At 45.8% G+C, this 13,987-nt stretch overlaps 2 protein-coding genes across 6 annotated transcripts in view; one reads left to right on the forward strand and one right to left on the reverse strand.

The window, feature by feature from the left end:
* Positions 1–368: 368 nt before the first annotated feature.
* On the reverse strand, positions 369–11,161 carry LOC310767119 (uncharacterized protein). Of its 2 annotated transcripts, XM_083624017.1 has the most exons (5): positions 10,870–11,161; positions 9,053–9,130; positions 6,802–7,369; positions 4,377–4,457; positions 369–3,853 (listed from the first exon to the last, which is right to left on the reverse strand). In XM_083624017.1, the coding sequence occupies exons 2-5, from the start codon at positions 9,107–9,109 to the stop codon at positions 3,408–3,410; spliced, it is 1,152 nt and encodes a 383-aa protein (XP_083480143.1). In that variant the 5' UTR covers positions 9,110–9,130; positions 10,870–11,161; the 3' UTR covers positions 369–3,407. The 2 variants fall into 2 exon arrangements, with proteins under 2 accessions (XP_083480143.1, XP_083480144.1); XM_083624018.1 differs by lacking the exon at positions 9,053–9,130 and having other exon boundaries at positions 10,870–11,134.
* Positions 11,162–12,656: 1,495 nt separating this feature from the next.
* PRP4K (pre-mRNA processing factor kinase PRP4K) overlaps positions 12,657–13,987 on the forward strand; it is a 29,915-nt gene continuing 28,584 nt past the window's right edge. For 3 of the 4 annotated variants that reach the window (XM_083623738.1, XM_083623739.1, XM_083623740.1), the window contains exon 1: positions 12,658–12,872. In XM_083623738.1, coding sequence (XP_083479864.1) covers positions 12,757–12,872 — 116 coding nt within the window. In that variant the 5' untranslated portion in view covers positions 12,658–12,756. Of the gene's footprint in view, positions 12,873–13,987 lie in introns of all 4 variants that reach the window. The other variant, XM_083623737.1, reaches the window with a different exon arrangement.

The following is a 13,987-nucleotide window of genomic DNA, read 5'->3' on the forward strand; positions in this document are numbered from 1 at the left end:
TTAGGGCTTTACAGGTCAGCACCAACACTTTGAACTGTGCTCGCAAGCATACTGGTCAGGTATGAGACAACAGATTAGTGTCGCTCCGTTTGGCCTCCTCTGGGCAGAGTTCTGTACCCAAGCAGACCCATCACACCAGTGTGGTTGTAGATCCCCTGTGTGCCCCCAACAGCTCTTCAGGCTGTGCTTCCTTCCTTTCTAGCTGCTTGCACCTAAGTTGGGTTGTCTTCCCCACCATTATCCCTCCCTTGATTCGCCTTGCATCCCTTGCCTGAAGCAGGTCAGAGTACTTAACCCTACTTAAACCACATCCAATGCGCATGCAGCCTGCTGAGAACACATCATGCAGAAAGAGAGAGGGAGGCAAATTTGATTTGAAACAAAGTTTTTATGAAGCAGGGTTTATAATACAAGCAAGCAAAGACGTTTGCCATTACAAAAGAAAGCTAAAATACCATTCTATCCTAGGATATCCCTTGTATTTCTCGACGCAACCCTTGCCTGCCATCTTGCTGAAACAAGGGACCTGGCACACCTGTCAAATCCATGGTAAGCACAATTCTCATCATTTGCTTTTTCGTAGACAAAAATAATTTGCTCCCCATTCTCCAAAGGTCTGTGGCATGGCCTCTCCACAACTGCTTAAGCCCACTAATTCATCTGTTAATTCTATCCAACAAGTCAAAACTGGCAACCACTCTCAACTGAGTTGCCACTTTCAAGAAGTTATAGGTATTGCGTGCCTTTATGTATCTGCTGTACTTTCGGCCCACCAGATGTTGCTGAACTACAACTCCCATCAGCCCTAGCAATCATGGACAAAGGCCAGGGACCGTGGGAGTTGGAAGTTCAGAAACATCTGGAGGGCCAAAGTTTCCCCACACCTGCTATCGGGCTTAAGCAGCCCCAAACAGGGCAAAAGTCAGTCCTGCAGGATATCTCCGCTGCCCCATGTGATCCAATAATATTCCCTAGCACAAAGCTTTCCAAACTGTGTGTCGTGACACGTTAGTGTGTTGGCTGCAGTGTGTAGGTGTGTCGCACGAATTCTCCCTGTTCTCTTCCCAGGGTTAGTTTAACCTCTGGTTTGCTAGTAAAACTGAATTACTGTGTCGCGAAATGATGCGCGTCTAAAAAGTATGCCACCAACATGAAAATCTTTGGAAAGCTCTGCCCTAGCACATACCCAATAATCTTCGGTGTCCGCAAATGGCGGCAGAGATGAACAGTGGTGAGGAAGTTATCTTCCGGTAAAAACTGCCCATTGTTTTATTTTTTCTCACTGAAAGATCCCTGGAAGTAAGTTTTGAAGCCACTCATGCACTGTGGCTTCCATGTTCCAACTGTAGTATTTCCTATAGATCCTGAAGATCATTACTTTGGGTATCTATAAGCCTTCTCTGTATGCCACTAAGCCATGCACCTTTGTCTTACATGGTTACTTCCTGCAGCGATTATAGAGCGGCAGGCATGCTCATGCGATGCGCTGAGTGTCAGCAACCAAGAAGGGAGTTGCGCCAATCCCCGTTTATTGCTGCTAGTCCAACAAGCCGGTCGAACTGGCACAGGTTACAAAAACAAAAACGGGGAGGGGGATTAAGAGAGCCACCCCCACTCTCACTAGATGGTACATCTCCTGTGATATACTTTGCTCCCTTACTTTCTTTGCAGTGCTACCACCGAGCACAGATGTTGTGCAGAAGCAACCAAACGGAACTCTCGCTTCCCTTCTTCTGATCACATCACCCTTCCCTTACACTGTTGTACTGAATCCCTCTTATCTCGACAACCAACACTTAGCTTTTAGTTATTACACCACGGGATTTTTTCAGCCGGAAAGTCTCCCACCTCTCAGGTGGGCACCATTGGCATTATAAGAGAAGAAGAGAGACATTCATGGTGAGTTCCGGCACCTAGAAAAATAGACCTGCGTTTAACACTCTCCACCTCCAATTCCCATGTGTCTTGTTTTTATCCTCATTCACCTATGCAAGCTCATCTGAAATCAGCCTGCATGGCATCTTCCGTGTCCTGCTGTTCTCCAGGTCGAATGCACGCCTCGCCCTACCTTCTGCTGATGAAGTCCTTTCACCTTCCACCTTCTCAGCCCCGTTTTTAAATCATCTGTAACTTCTCCTTGCAACACCCATCTCACCTACCCAACACAAACATCGAGGGCTAGGTCTGCACCATGGTTTTCAAAGCCTGTATCTACCAGTGACATCAAGACATGCCTCACCTCCCCACACCACAGATGGACCACGGAGGCCAGACCATAGCTGTGCAGCGGATGTCATGCTTTCAGCCAGGAAGGGAAATGTTCTGACTTCTATGTATTACAAAAGCGATGATTTAGGAGGAAGGGGGATGAAATGGATGTTTTTTCTTCCCACTTCCTATTAAGCAGAAAAGGACCAAGCCTTAGCCATGGGATGTTGATGCACGGAAGTGTCCAAAACCCTATGTTTAAGGACTGCATTACTGTTCTGGTCTATACTTCAACTAGCTTATGGTTAGCATTAAATAAACGTTTGATATTAATTTATATTATGTCCCCACCCTACATGATACACAATTTCATGTATTATGTCCATAGTATATGCCCATCCTCTTTATCCTGTTTGCATAGAAGAAAGCTGGACCCACCTATCAAAAGAGGACAAAGAAACCAAGTAGCACAAGAGGGAAGCACAGAATTGTAGAATTGGAAGGGATCCTGAGGGTCATCAAGTCCAAGCCTCTGCAATGCAAGAATCTCAACACATGGTCCCCCATCCGATTTGAAACCATAACGGACCCTGCTTAGCTTTGCAAATGTGCTAGCAAGCTTTATTGTTGCACCACTGGAAGAACTACTGTTGAGCTCACCCCAACCATTGCATGTTTATGCCTCCTCCCAGACGATAACAGGGTGTTTTTAATTAAAACAGGGGGCAAAGAGTTTAAAACTTAAATGATGTTTCAGGGAATACAAAATTTTAAAAAAGGGAGATGTGGAGGGGGTGGTGGCATTGGCCATCAACACAATTAGGCGAGGACCCATTAAGTTTTTTAGCACCTAAGTGTCTAACCCACAGGGCCAATAAGGAACCAGATAATTAATCTTGGTGTCTTTGGAACGTATGCTACAAAACAGTCTTCTGGAGCATCTAAATCCAAACACTTAAGAGTACAACGCTACGCATAACTACTCTAAGTCCCATTGAGTTCAAGGGGGCTCGTTTTCAGGAGAATGGGTACACGACTGAGGCTTCAGTAGCATATATTATGCCTCATTGTTTATGTCCTATTCTAGCATTAGAAACTCCAGTCGTTAATACAAATGCCTTTGGGTGTAGGCTCTCAATATATTGTTCCAGTAGCACCCAGCAACTTTAACTAGGAAACCCTCTTCCTCAGTAGTACAGTTAAGGGCTGTACTTCTGTGGTCTCCGCCTGTGGTTCACCCGGGGCACCAGTGTCCTCCTGGGGACACCCGAACGGGAGGGGGGAGAAATGGCGGAGCGTGGCCGAGGGTGCCACGAGGGTGCAGGGGACACCGGCGTCTGCTCGACAGACTGCATCTGCACCAGCGATTCCAGCAGTTCTGTCTGGCGATGCATGATGGCAATGATTTGCGCCGTGTCGGCCCGGTCCCTCTCTCGGTCCTGAAGGTCTGCGGTGGCATACCGGTTTAAGGAAGACAGGATTCTGTCAGTTGCGGTCTGTACCCTCCGGTCTGCTATTCGTGACAATTCCATGACCAAGTCGTTCCTGGTTTTTCTTTGGCGCTTTCGGACTCTGGTCAGCCGCCCTTCGGAAGACAGAGTCGGGCAGTTGGGCAGCAGAGCCGACGAAGGGGCCACCGTTGCATCTGGAGATAGACAGGCACACACAAACACACACACACACACACACACACAAAGCCATATATTAAAAAGGAGAGTGCACATTGCAATGTGATACAAAAGGACTCTGGGTAGGTTAAATACCGTACTAACAAAATGAGTTCAGTGATGTATTTACCCATTCTCCACCCCGCAGTTATGTTTTATTAAGTTTCAACATTTTTAACGGATACAATCAAAACACAATTTCATCTTTTCTCTTATTTTTCCATGTTGTTGTTTCTCCCCTTCTGCTGTACCTGATCTTCTATTAAATCATAACCACAATATTATAATCTAATTACCTCTGTTGCTAATAGCTCAAATCTTGCAAGTTCATCATACTATAATATTTCTTTAAATTGTCTGAAAAAGGCATCCATTCTTATGTAAAACACTCATAATTAGATTGTCTTAATTTTGCCAGTTCTGCATAGTCTATTATCTTACTTATCCATTTTTTATCTCGTCATCTTTTTTTATCTCGTCATGTTATCATTTCATATTTACCCATTCTTGAACCTTTGGTTGATGAGCTGCCAGGATTACTGAGGAACATAGAGGAGAGGGATGGAGCCGGATGATCAGCTTCTAGCAGGAACGAAAAAAGATGTGTGAATTAATGTTTTATACATATGAAGAGGCCTGCTGAGTCGGGCTAGGGCTGGGCAATATCTGGTTTTCAATATTGTGATATATCACCAGCTAAACATCGCAATATACCTATACAGTGGTACCTTGGTTTTCAAACGTAATCCGTTCCAGAAGACTGTTCGAGTTCCGAAACGTTCGAAAACCAAAAACTCAAAACAGAAGCCTCAAAACAGAAAACTCAATACGGAAGCCACGTTTCATGTTTGATTTCCGAGGCGTGTTCAAAAACTGAAGCATTTACTTCCGGGTTTATGGCATTAGAAAACCGAAATGTTCGTCAACAGAGATGTTCGAAAACCGAGGTACCACTGTATATCACAATGCCTGAAATCAGGATGGAGCTATGTAGAGCCATTGGCTGGCTTCACAGTTTTCCCCACATTGTGATTTTTGCATAGTACAGTGGTACCGACTCTGCTAACCCAGAAATAGTGCTTCAGGTTAAGAACTTTGCTTCAGGATGAGAACAGAAATCGGGCTCCTGCGGCACGGCGGCAGCAGGAGGCCCCATTAGCTAAAGTGGTACTTCAGGTTAAGAAGAGTTTCAGGTTAAGTACGGACCTCTGGAACGAATTAAGTACTTAACCCGAGGTACCACTGTACACCCACCCACATCATAATTCGCAATATATTGCCAGGTCAAAAATGATGAAACCAATATCATGATATGGACTTCAAACTGGTTTTGGATGGTATTATCAATATATCGCCCAGTCCTAGATCAGACCAAAGACCCATCTGGTCCAGCATTTTGTTCTCATATTAGACAACCAAATACCTATGAGAAGCTTAGAATAGCATAAGTACACAAGCACTGTCCTGAACTAGAAGCAGCAGCATACTCCCAGGGAATGGCCTGAAGGAACAGGCCACATAATAAGTGTTGGAAATGTAAAGAGACTGAAGGTACATTCTTTCACCTTTGGTGGACATGCCCAAGGATCAAGGCTTTCTGGGAAATGATCTATAATGAAATGAAAAAAGTATTTAAATATACCTTCCTGAAGAAACCAGAGGCCTTTCTCCTGGGCATGATCGGCCAATTGGTGTTAAAGAAGGACAGAACATTTTTTATGTATGCAACAACAGCAGCAAGAATACTCATTGCAAAGTATTGGAAGACAGAAGATCTACCCACCGTGGAAGAATGGCAGATGAAGGTTATAGACTATATGGGACTGGCAGAAATGACCGGCAGAATCCAAGACCAGGGAAAAGAGACGGCGGAAGAAGATTGGAAGAAATTTAAGGACTATCTTAGGAAACATTGTAAAATTATTGAAGGTTAGAACGATGTTGATTCAGAAATTAAGTGGTTATAAGCTGTAATGATTATGTGATCAAGAAAAGAAAGGTTAAAAATTATACAGAAATTAGGGGAAGGATTTGCTGAATTGAATTAATTAGAGATTGGAATACAGAAAGGAGAGGTATGAGGAGGTCGGGAAAGTAAGTTTTATGAATATAAGGGATTGAAATTATACTTGTTGTTGTATGTGTTTTGTATGTTTTGTATGTATTTTTACTGTTTTTGTTTTTGTTTTTTATTTTATATAAACTTTTAAAACCTTAATAAATATTTTATATAAAAAAAAAGGAACAGGCCACATAAGAACGGCCTAATATTCAGAAGCATTGCTGCCTCCAACTTTGGAGGTGGACCACAGACATCATGGCTTGGAGCCATAGATGGCCCACTCCTCCACCCCATTGCTGAAACCAAGCTTGTCTGTTCTGTGCTTGGATGAGAGACCATTTGAGCACCACCTGCCCCTTGGGTTCCATGAAGACAGGACGTAAATGTAAGAAAACATAATAAAGAAACACAGCCACAGCGCAGGCAGACCAATGCACAGACTCTCACAAGATGCAACATCTGAAGGCAACATCTCTTCAGGGAAGTTTTTAAGGCTTGATGTTTTACAGTGGTACCTCAGGTTACATACGCTTCAGGTTACACACTCTGCTAACCCAGAAATAGTGCTTCAGGTTAAGAACTTTGCTTCAGGATGAGAACAGAAATTGGGCTCTGGCGGCACGGCGGCAGCAGGAGGCCCTATTAGCTAAAGTGGTGCCTCAGGTTAAGAACAGTTTCAGGTTAAGAACGACCTCCGGAACGAATTAAGTACTTAACCTGAGGTACCACTGTACTGAGTTTTTATTATTTTGTTGGGAGCCGCCCAGAGTGGCTGGGGCAACCCAGTCAGCCTGGGCGACGTACAAAGAATAAAATTATTATCATTACTACAATTTTCTCCCGGGCACAAAGCAGAGATCTTACTTGCTACCGGCCAAGACATGCTTGCAGGCTTCGCGGAGACCGCCCTCGTCATGTAGAACATGGGACTGGGCGTGGCGGAGTCGGAGATCTCCACAGCGATCTGCGTGCATGGGGAAAACTGATCCGGACTCTCGCTATAGTCCTCAGGCACCACGGGCGCAGCTCCTTCCGCCAGGGGACAAGGGGAATTGGTATCCCCTGATGACTCCTCCGGCAGAGCAGCGTGTGGTAGCCTCCTTGGGGGCTGGAAGCCAGAATCGCCGGCCAATATCCTATCGAGCTGCTCATAGAAAGGGCACGTCATGCGCCCGCCCAGCGAGGAGGGGTTGTCCTTGGCCTTTTTGTAATCCCTACGCATTGTTTTAGTCTTGGTCCGGCACTCTTGGGCAGTGCGCTCGTGTCCCCTCTTGGCCATCTCGCTTGCAATGACTTGGAAGGTGTCCATATTTCTGTAGCTGCTCTGGAGCAGCTTCTGGATCTTCTGCTCTCCCCATATATCCAGGAGGTCAATGACCTCGGTGTAGGCCCAGTTGTTTCCACGGCGGCTCATTGTGTTGAAACTAACAACCTATAAAATAATAATAATAATAATAATAATAATAATAATAATAATAATAATAATTTATTTATATCCCGCCCTCCCCAGCCGAAGCCGGGCTCAGGGCGGCTAACAACAATAAAACAGTATAACATTCTAAAATCATTTCATTATAAAATTAATTCAAATCAGATTAATGGCAACAATTGGGCTAGAGTTCTGTGAACATTGCCAAAGGAGGGAGTCCGTCTGCGCCCTGACCAAAGGCCTGGTGGAACAGCTCTGTCTTGCAGGCCCTGCGGAAAGATGTCAAGTCCCTCAGGGCCCTAGTCTCTTGTGACAGAGTGTTCCACCAGATCGGAGCCACAGCCGAAAAAGCCCTGGCTCTGGTTGAGGCCAGCCTAACCTCTCTGTGGCCTGGGACCTTCAAGATGTTTTTGTTTGAAGACTGTAAGTTCCTCTGTGGGACATACCGGGAGAGGTGGTCCCGTAGGTACGAGGGTCCTAGGCCGTATAGGGCTTTAAAGGTTAAAACCAGCACCTTGAACCTGATCCTGTATTCCACCGGGAGCCAGTGCAGCTGGTATAGCACCGGGTGAATGTGAATGTAAATTTACAGAGGGGGGGAAATGGCAGACTGGGTGACGTTGAGTCTCAAGGGGATGCAAGTCACTCCCCCCCCCAAAAAAAACATGCACTCTACCACTGAACTATCCTTCTCACTTGCAGCCAAACTACCATATTCAGTAGTCAAATGGGAATGTTACCCATCCCTTGCTAGTAAAGCATGGTATGCAATACCACAGAGAATTGTAGAGTTGCAAGAGACCATGAGGATCATCAACTCCCTGCAACGCCGGAATATGCAGCAATTGGCATTACAGTGGTACCTCAGGTTACAGACGCTTCAGGTTACAAACTCTTCAGGTTCCAGACTCCGCTAACCCAGAAATATTACCTCAGGTTAGGAACTTTGCTTCAGGATGAGAACAGAAATCGTGCAGCAGCGGCACGGCGGCAGCAGGAGGCCCCATTAGCTAAAGTGGTGCTTCAGGTAAGAACAGTTTCAGGTTAAGAACAGACCTCCAGAACGAATTAAGTTCTTAACCCAAGGTACCACTATATCAGCACCATGCTCTAACCAACTGAGCTATCCACCCCTCTAGAGTAGTGGGGTACTTCCACCCCCCAATCCTTAGTCGATAATATGTCAAAAGCCATTTTTATGCTTTACATTAAATTATTGCTCTTATTATTGCTATTTCTATTCTTAAAATAAATTTGTATGCCGCCCCTTACCCATAGGTCTCAGGGTGGTTCACAACACAACGTTATAATATAAAAGTACAAAATACACAATTAAAACAATTAGCAATGCTAATGTATGCAAACTAATAAAAAGTACATTCCCCAACCAAAGCCCCTAAACAATCTCCAACTCCACAAATACAAAAATCCAAATTAACATATTACATCTTAAAACAATTTAAAACACACACACCCCGATTAAAACCCCGTCCCCCCATTAAATAAACTTACACTGAATTATCCATTACTCTACTGCAGTTTGCAAATTGTGGGTTAAATTTTTTATAGAAAATACAGTATGTTTGAAAGAATATGATGAATGTGTATGATGTTAATAACGTGTCAAGTTAAAATATGAATGGTGAGGAAAGACCCAACGCATTCAAAAATTGAAAGTCTACTTACAAACTGTCTTTCGGTCTTATTAGTTATTGGGTTGTTGTTGTTTTGTTTTTCAATCATTGGTGAATTTGCTCCGGACTCCTGGGAGTTCAAAACAAGCAGATCAATGATCAAAACAGTGGTCAGTACAAAGAAACATGAAAAGAAATTCTACTTTTATTAGAACAGAAGAACAGCCCAATGGGATCAGACCAACAGCTCATCTACTCCAGCCCTCTGTTTTCACAGGGACCATCCACATACCCATGGGAAGCCCACAAGCTGGACGTGAGCACGACAGCGATATTTTGTCCTGCAGTTTCCAGCAACTACAATTCAGAAGCATAATACCTCTGACCATGGAGGCAGAATATAGCCACTGTAGCAAGTAGTCATATTTTATTTTTATTCTGGGTCATTTTTCTTTCCTCCCTCCAACACAACCCTCATCCAAAACCGGTTCGAAGCCCATATTGCGATATCGGTTTCATAATTTTTGACCTGGCAATGTATCACAAGTCATGGTGTGTGTGTGTGTGCACGCGCGCGTGCTATGCAAAAAATAACAATTTGGGGAAAACCGTGAAGCCAGCCAATGCCTCTGCATAGCTCCATCCTGATTTCAAACGCTGTGATACACAGATATATCACGATGTTGCAAAACCGGATATCGCCCATCCCTCCTTGACTTACAAGTCCAAATGTTCCTATGGAGTTAAATTCCAAACAGGATTTCAAAGTTTGGTGCTTAAAGATGCGTTTGTTTAGTCCTGCAGCCCAAGGGTAGTGTGTTCACACAACACACTGTTAAAACAAGGCAGCGGTGGCCATCGACTGGGATGGTTTCAAAAGGTGGTTAAACAAATTCATGGAGGACAAGGCTTTCATTAGCGACCGACCACAATGGCATGTCTCTGAATAGTAGTTGCTGGTGAGCCCAACTGGGGAACAGGTTTTTGCGCTCATGCTGTGATTTGGGCTTTCCAATGGAAGCTGGTTGGCTCCCAGGAGCAATTCCCTGGCCTCCCATCATTGCCATCACTGTGGCTTACCAAGAGGGAGAGAGGCAAGGGAGGGAGGATGTTGGTGTAAGTTGACTTCACTGGGCTGCCTAGGCAGTGCTGGCCTCCCTGCCACTTTGCCACTCAGTGTACATAGCAGTGACACCAATTGTGAGAGGCCATGCAAGAACTGACACCCATGGCCTGCTCCCCTTGGCTACTGGGCAAATAGAGGACACTTGACTAGATGGGCCTTTGGTCTGATCCAGCAAAGCTCTTCCTGTATTAACTGCCTTTTCCTGCAATTTATTGCTTGAAAAATGAGTATTTCCTGTAACGGAAGCGCTAACTTCGGGAAAGACATTAAGCTCAATATAGCACTGGTCTTAAGTGAATGCTCACAAACAAACCCAGCAAAACCACAGCTACAATTACGCTGCATCTTTAACTCCAAACATCAAGTTAACACAAACCTGCACAGGGAGGGACACGGGGATCTCGTACTATTTAGGCCAACCATTTTTTTGCAACGCTTCTGAAAAGCGGTTGGAAAATGCAGAACACATCGAAGATGCTGCACTCATTTAACGTAATACGGATCGGGACTGGGGGAGCAAATCATAGAGTGAAATAAAGCGAGGTAAATATGCATCGACTCCTCTTTACTAGGGGCAGAAGCAACGATTTGAAAACCGAAGAGGGAAGTATGCGCAAAGTACGAGGCTTAACGCGCGCGCAAACTGTATTACGGAGCGGCTCTGCTTTTGTCTTCCAGGAAGAAGCCCAGCAAATCCCCTCCTCCAGTTTTCATGCTCAGGGTCGGCCATCAAAGAAATATACCTTTGTTACCCATGGGTAAAAGTTTTGCGCAGATCCATCAGCGAGAACTTCGGGTCCTTGCGCCCCTGCGAAATCATCCGCCGCCGCCACGCGACAGAAAACCTTGCGCACGCAAGCTTAGGCGAGGGGAGACAGGCTGGACCTCCCCCTCTGCTCCCCTCCGCAGGGGAGCTAAACCAGGATGGCTTCCCTTGGTCCCGATCTGCTTCCGCTCCTCCAAGCCCTTCCCTGCTTGTCTCACCAACTTCCCAAGCCAAGGCTGCCTTGCGGATACCCAAGACCCCTCCTACCAAAAGCGCTAAGGGAGCATGTGCAAATGGCCTCGGAGCAGGACTGCGGGATGGTTTCCTTCATCCCTGTTACACTTGAAAGCTACTACACCTTTCCACTTTTCTTTTCTTTTGCAATAGTTTTTATTGTAAAAAGTTATCACATTACCAAATACATAACCATATGTAGGGATTTCTTTTGTTCAACTGATGGAATATATACCGAAATGGCAAAACTGTCCGGAAAGCTCAGGAACCAAGAAGACAACAACTTCAAGAAAGAATGGGGGAGAAATTTACAATTTATTTAGGAGACCACTGTAAGCAGGTGAAAACATTAGCAGGATTTTAGTAACACTTGTAATGTAACGATTACAACAGATAACATGGAAAGATGTAAAATATGGATTAGGTAATAATAATACGCAGGTGAAAATGTTGACAATGGGAACTATGGTGGGAGGTCGAAGGATTCAAAGAAGCGCCTTTCCACTTTTCGAGTCGGTCTTTTTATGGCTTGAGACCCGGGCACCCGAGAGATTTATTATCTCCATTCGCACTTTACGATTTTATTCCGAGGGGTACCAAGTAGCAGCGCTACCCCCTAGAGAATTGCCCAGACACCTGCACCCTAATGCCGTTTTGGCACCAGGCAATTTTTCCAGCTCTCTTAATCTGTTCTGGTTTAAACTCATTTTTATCAAGATTTTTCACACCGCTTTTAATGTTTTATTACATATCATAAATTCATTTTAATTCTTTGTTGCAGGGTGCCTTGAGAACACGCTTATAGGATGGCATATATATATTGGAAATAAGTGTGCATCTTGCAACGTTCAAGGTTTCCTTGGTCCCGTGCGGGGACTTCATCACATGAGATAACAGCATAGGATCGGGCCCTAATGACCGCATCCCTCTCTGTCCACCCAGAAGTAGTCGTCAACTCATCTGTACTCAGAGTAGATTTACTGAAGTTGATGGCTAACACTGAAATTCAGGGACCTATGCCACTCAGGCGCACACATTTCAAAAAAAATCTATTCTAAATAAGCTAAATGCAATCGATGATAACCTACTCTCAAGTAACTGGCTTAAGGAGCGCAGTCTTCGTTTGCACCCCTGCCTTTTCTCCAGCATCCCTGGGAAGGCCTATATGCATCAACAAATCAAGGGTGTGCTACTCCTGCGCCCGGCGGCTGACTTTTTAGAGACGCTCCCTAAAAGCAGAACATTCCATTCTTCCTCTCCCATCCGCCCACGCTCAGCCTCGAGAACCATAGAAACGGGAAAGAGTTACACCCCTCACTTTCTGTTCCCATTTGGATGCCGCCATATGCGGGGCTGTCCAGCGGAACTGGAAGCCGCTTCGCCCTCCGATAACGCTGCGCTTGGCCGCTTCGCGCATAAGCTACAGGCAAATGGGAACCGGAAGTATGGAGCTACATCTCCCGTGAGCAAAACTCCCTGCTCGTAACAAGCTGCTGGAGGAAGTTACGTTACCAACTTCCGGGCGCGTGACGTTCACCTCATTTCCGGTTTCTGCCGAAGCGACCAGCGAGGTGTGCGGAGTTTTTTTATTATTATTACTATTTCGGCTCGGCTTACGCTGCCGGCACGCATGCGCGACGTCTCAATCGCTTCAGCTTTCGGCGGCGGCGGCGGTGGAAGTCGAGGAGTTCGGAAGTTCAAAATGGCGGCGGCGACGATAGTGGAGTCGGGGCTGCGGGGGCGCGGGTAAGAAGATGAAGAAGAACCATTAGATATAGATATATCTATATCTAATATTAAAGCACGCGGTTTAGTTCCGGTAGCTGTGAGGGAGAAAGTCGGATGGGCGAGGGGAGGGAAGGGGGGAGGGAGAACGCGCTGTTGAGCCGTTATAACGGTCGCGAGGAGGCCCGGGCCTGGCGTCTGAGGCCGGAGCGGGACGAGCTTCTTCGGAGCCCGCCCTTAACCTCGAGCGGGGAGGCACGAAGCCGGCTTTTCCCTCGCCGCCACCCGGCCCTTTCCCAGCGCCTGCTCGGGCCCCGAAGGGCCTACCTTTGGGTCTCGCCGGAGTTGCCGCCCCCACCCGGAAGGGAGTCCCAGCGCCGGACCCTCAAGGCTCAGCCGCCGCGCGAGCTTTCCTTCCCTGCGGGAGGAACCCCCGAAAGGTTTGCTGGAAATTAAATGCCGTTAAGCCTCTCCTGCGGCGGGGGAGAGGGCGGTTGGCAAGTAGCCTCTCGCCTTGCGCTTTCTTTGTTTAAAAAGAAAGATCGTGCGCAAAGGCGAAAGCCGCACCAATTTTTTATTTTAAAAAAGGTAGTTTTCGGGATTTTTTTCTTTTCTCCGCACAAGTTAACGTGCGAGAGTGGGGGGCGGGGAAGATTCCTGCTCATGCTTATTTTGAGAGTTAACTCTGTTCCATTTTGGACTTATCGACGTGGCTGGGGAAATGTCTGACGAGCCTGGGCAAAGTTACTAGCCCTAGTGGGATTGTTGTTGTTGGATTGATGGATTGAATTTGTATGCTGCCCTCCACCCAAAGATATCAGGGTGGTTGCTCATAGACATGCTGCGCTGTTTTTCCTTTGCCATCGGTGCTGCCAAGTACTTCACTAACAGATTTCTTTGGTATTTTACTGGTTTTTAATTTCCACATCACTGACTTTGTTTCTCCAGCGTGCTTCATCTCAAATAGAGGTCTACCCATTTCTTCTGATGAAATCTGAGTGATACGATTGCTTATAAATAAAGTTGTGGCATAGTCTAAATGCCATATGGGTCTATCACACATGCACACTTGGCTTTTTGTGCCTTAGTAACTCCTTACAGGCAAATAAGTGCTAGTGTTTAATTTATAAACCACA

This window comes from Podarcis filfolensis, assembly GCF_964270895.1.
Source record: "Podarcis filfolensis genome assembly, chromosome: 7".
NCBI classification, from domain to species: Eukaryota; Metazoa; Chordata; class Lepidosauria; order Squamata; family Lacertidae; genus Podarcis; species Podarcis filfolensis.

Coding starts and splice junctions, on each gene's coding strand:
- LOC310767119 (XM_083624017.1), bottom strand. CDS start 9,109: ATGATTGAAAAACAAAACAACAACAACCCAATAACTAATAAGACCGAA. Junction 7,370..9,052: donor ATAAGACCGAAAGACAGTTT/GTAAGTAGACTT, acceptor ATTATTTTATAG/GTTGTTAGTTTCAACACAAT. Junction 4,458..6,801: donor CATGTCTTGGCCGGTAGCAA/GTAAGATCTCTG, acceptor CGTTCCTGCTAG/AAGCTGATCATCCGGCTCCA.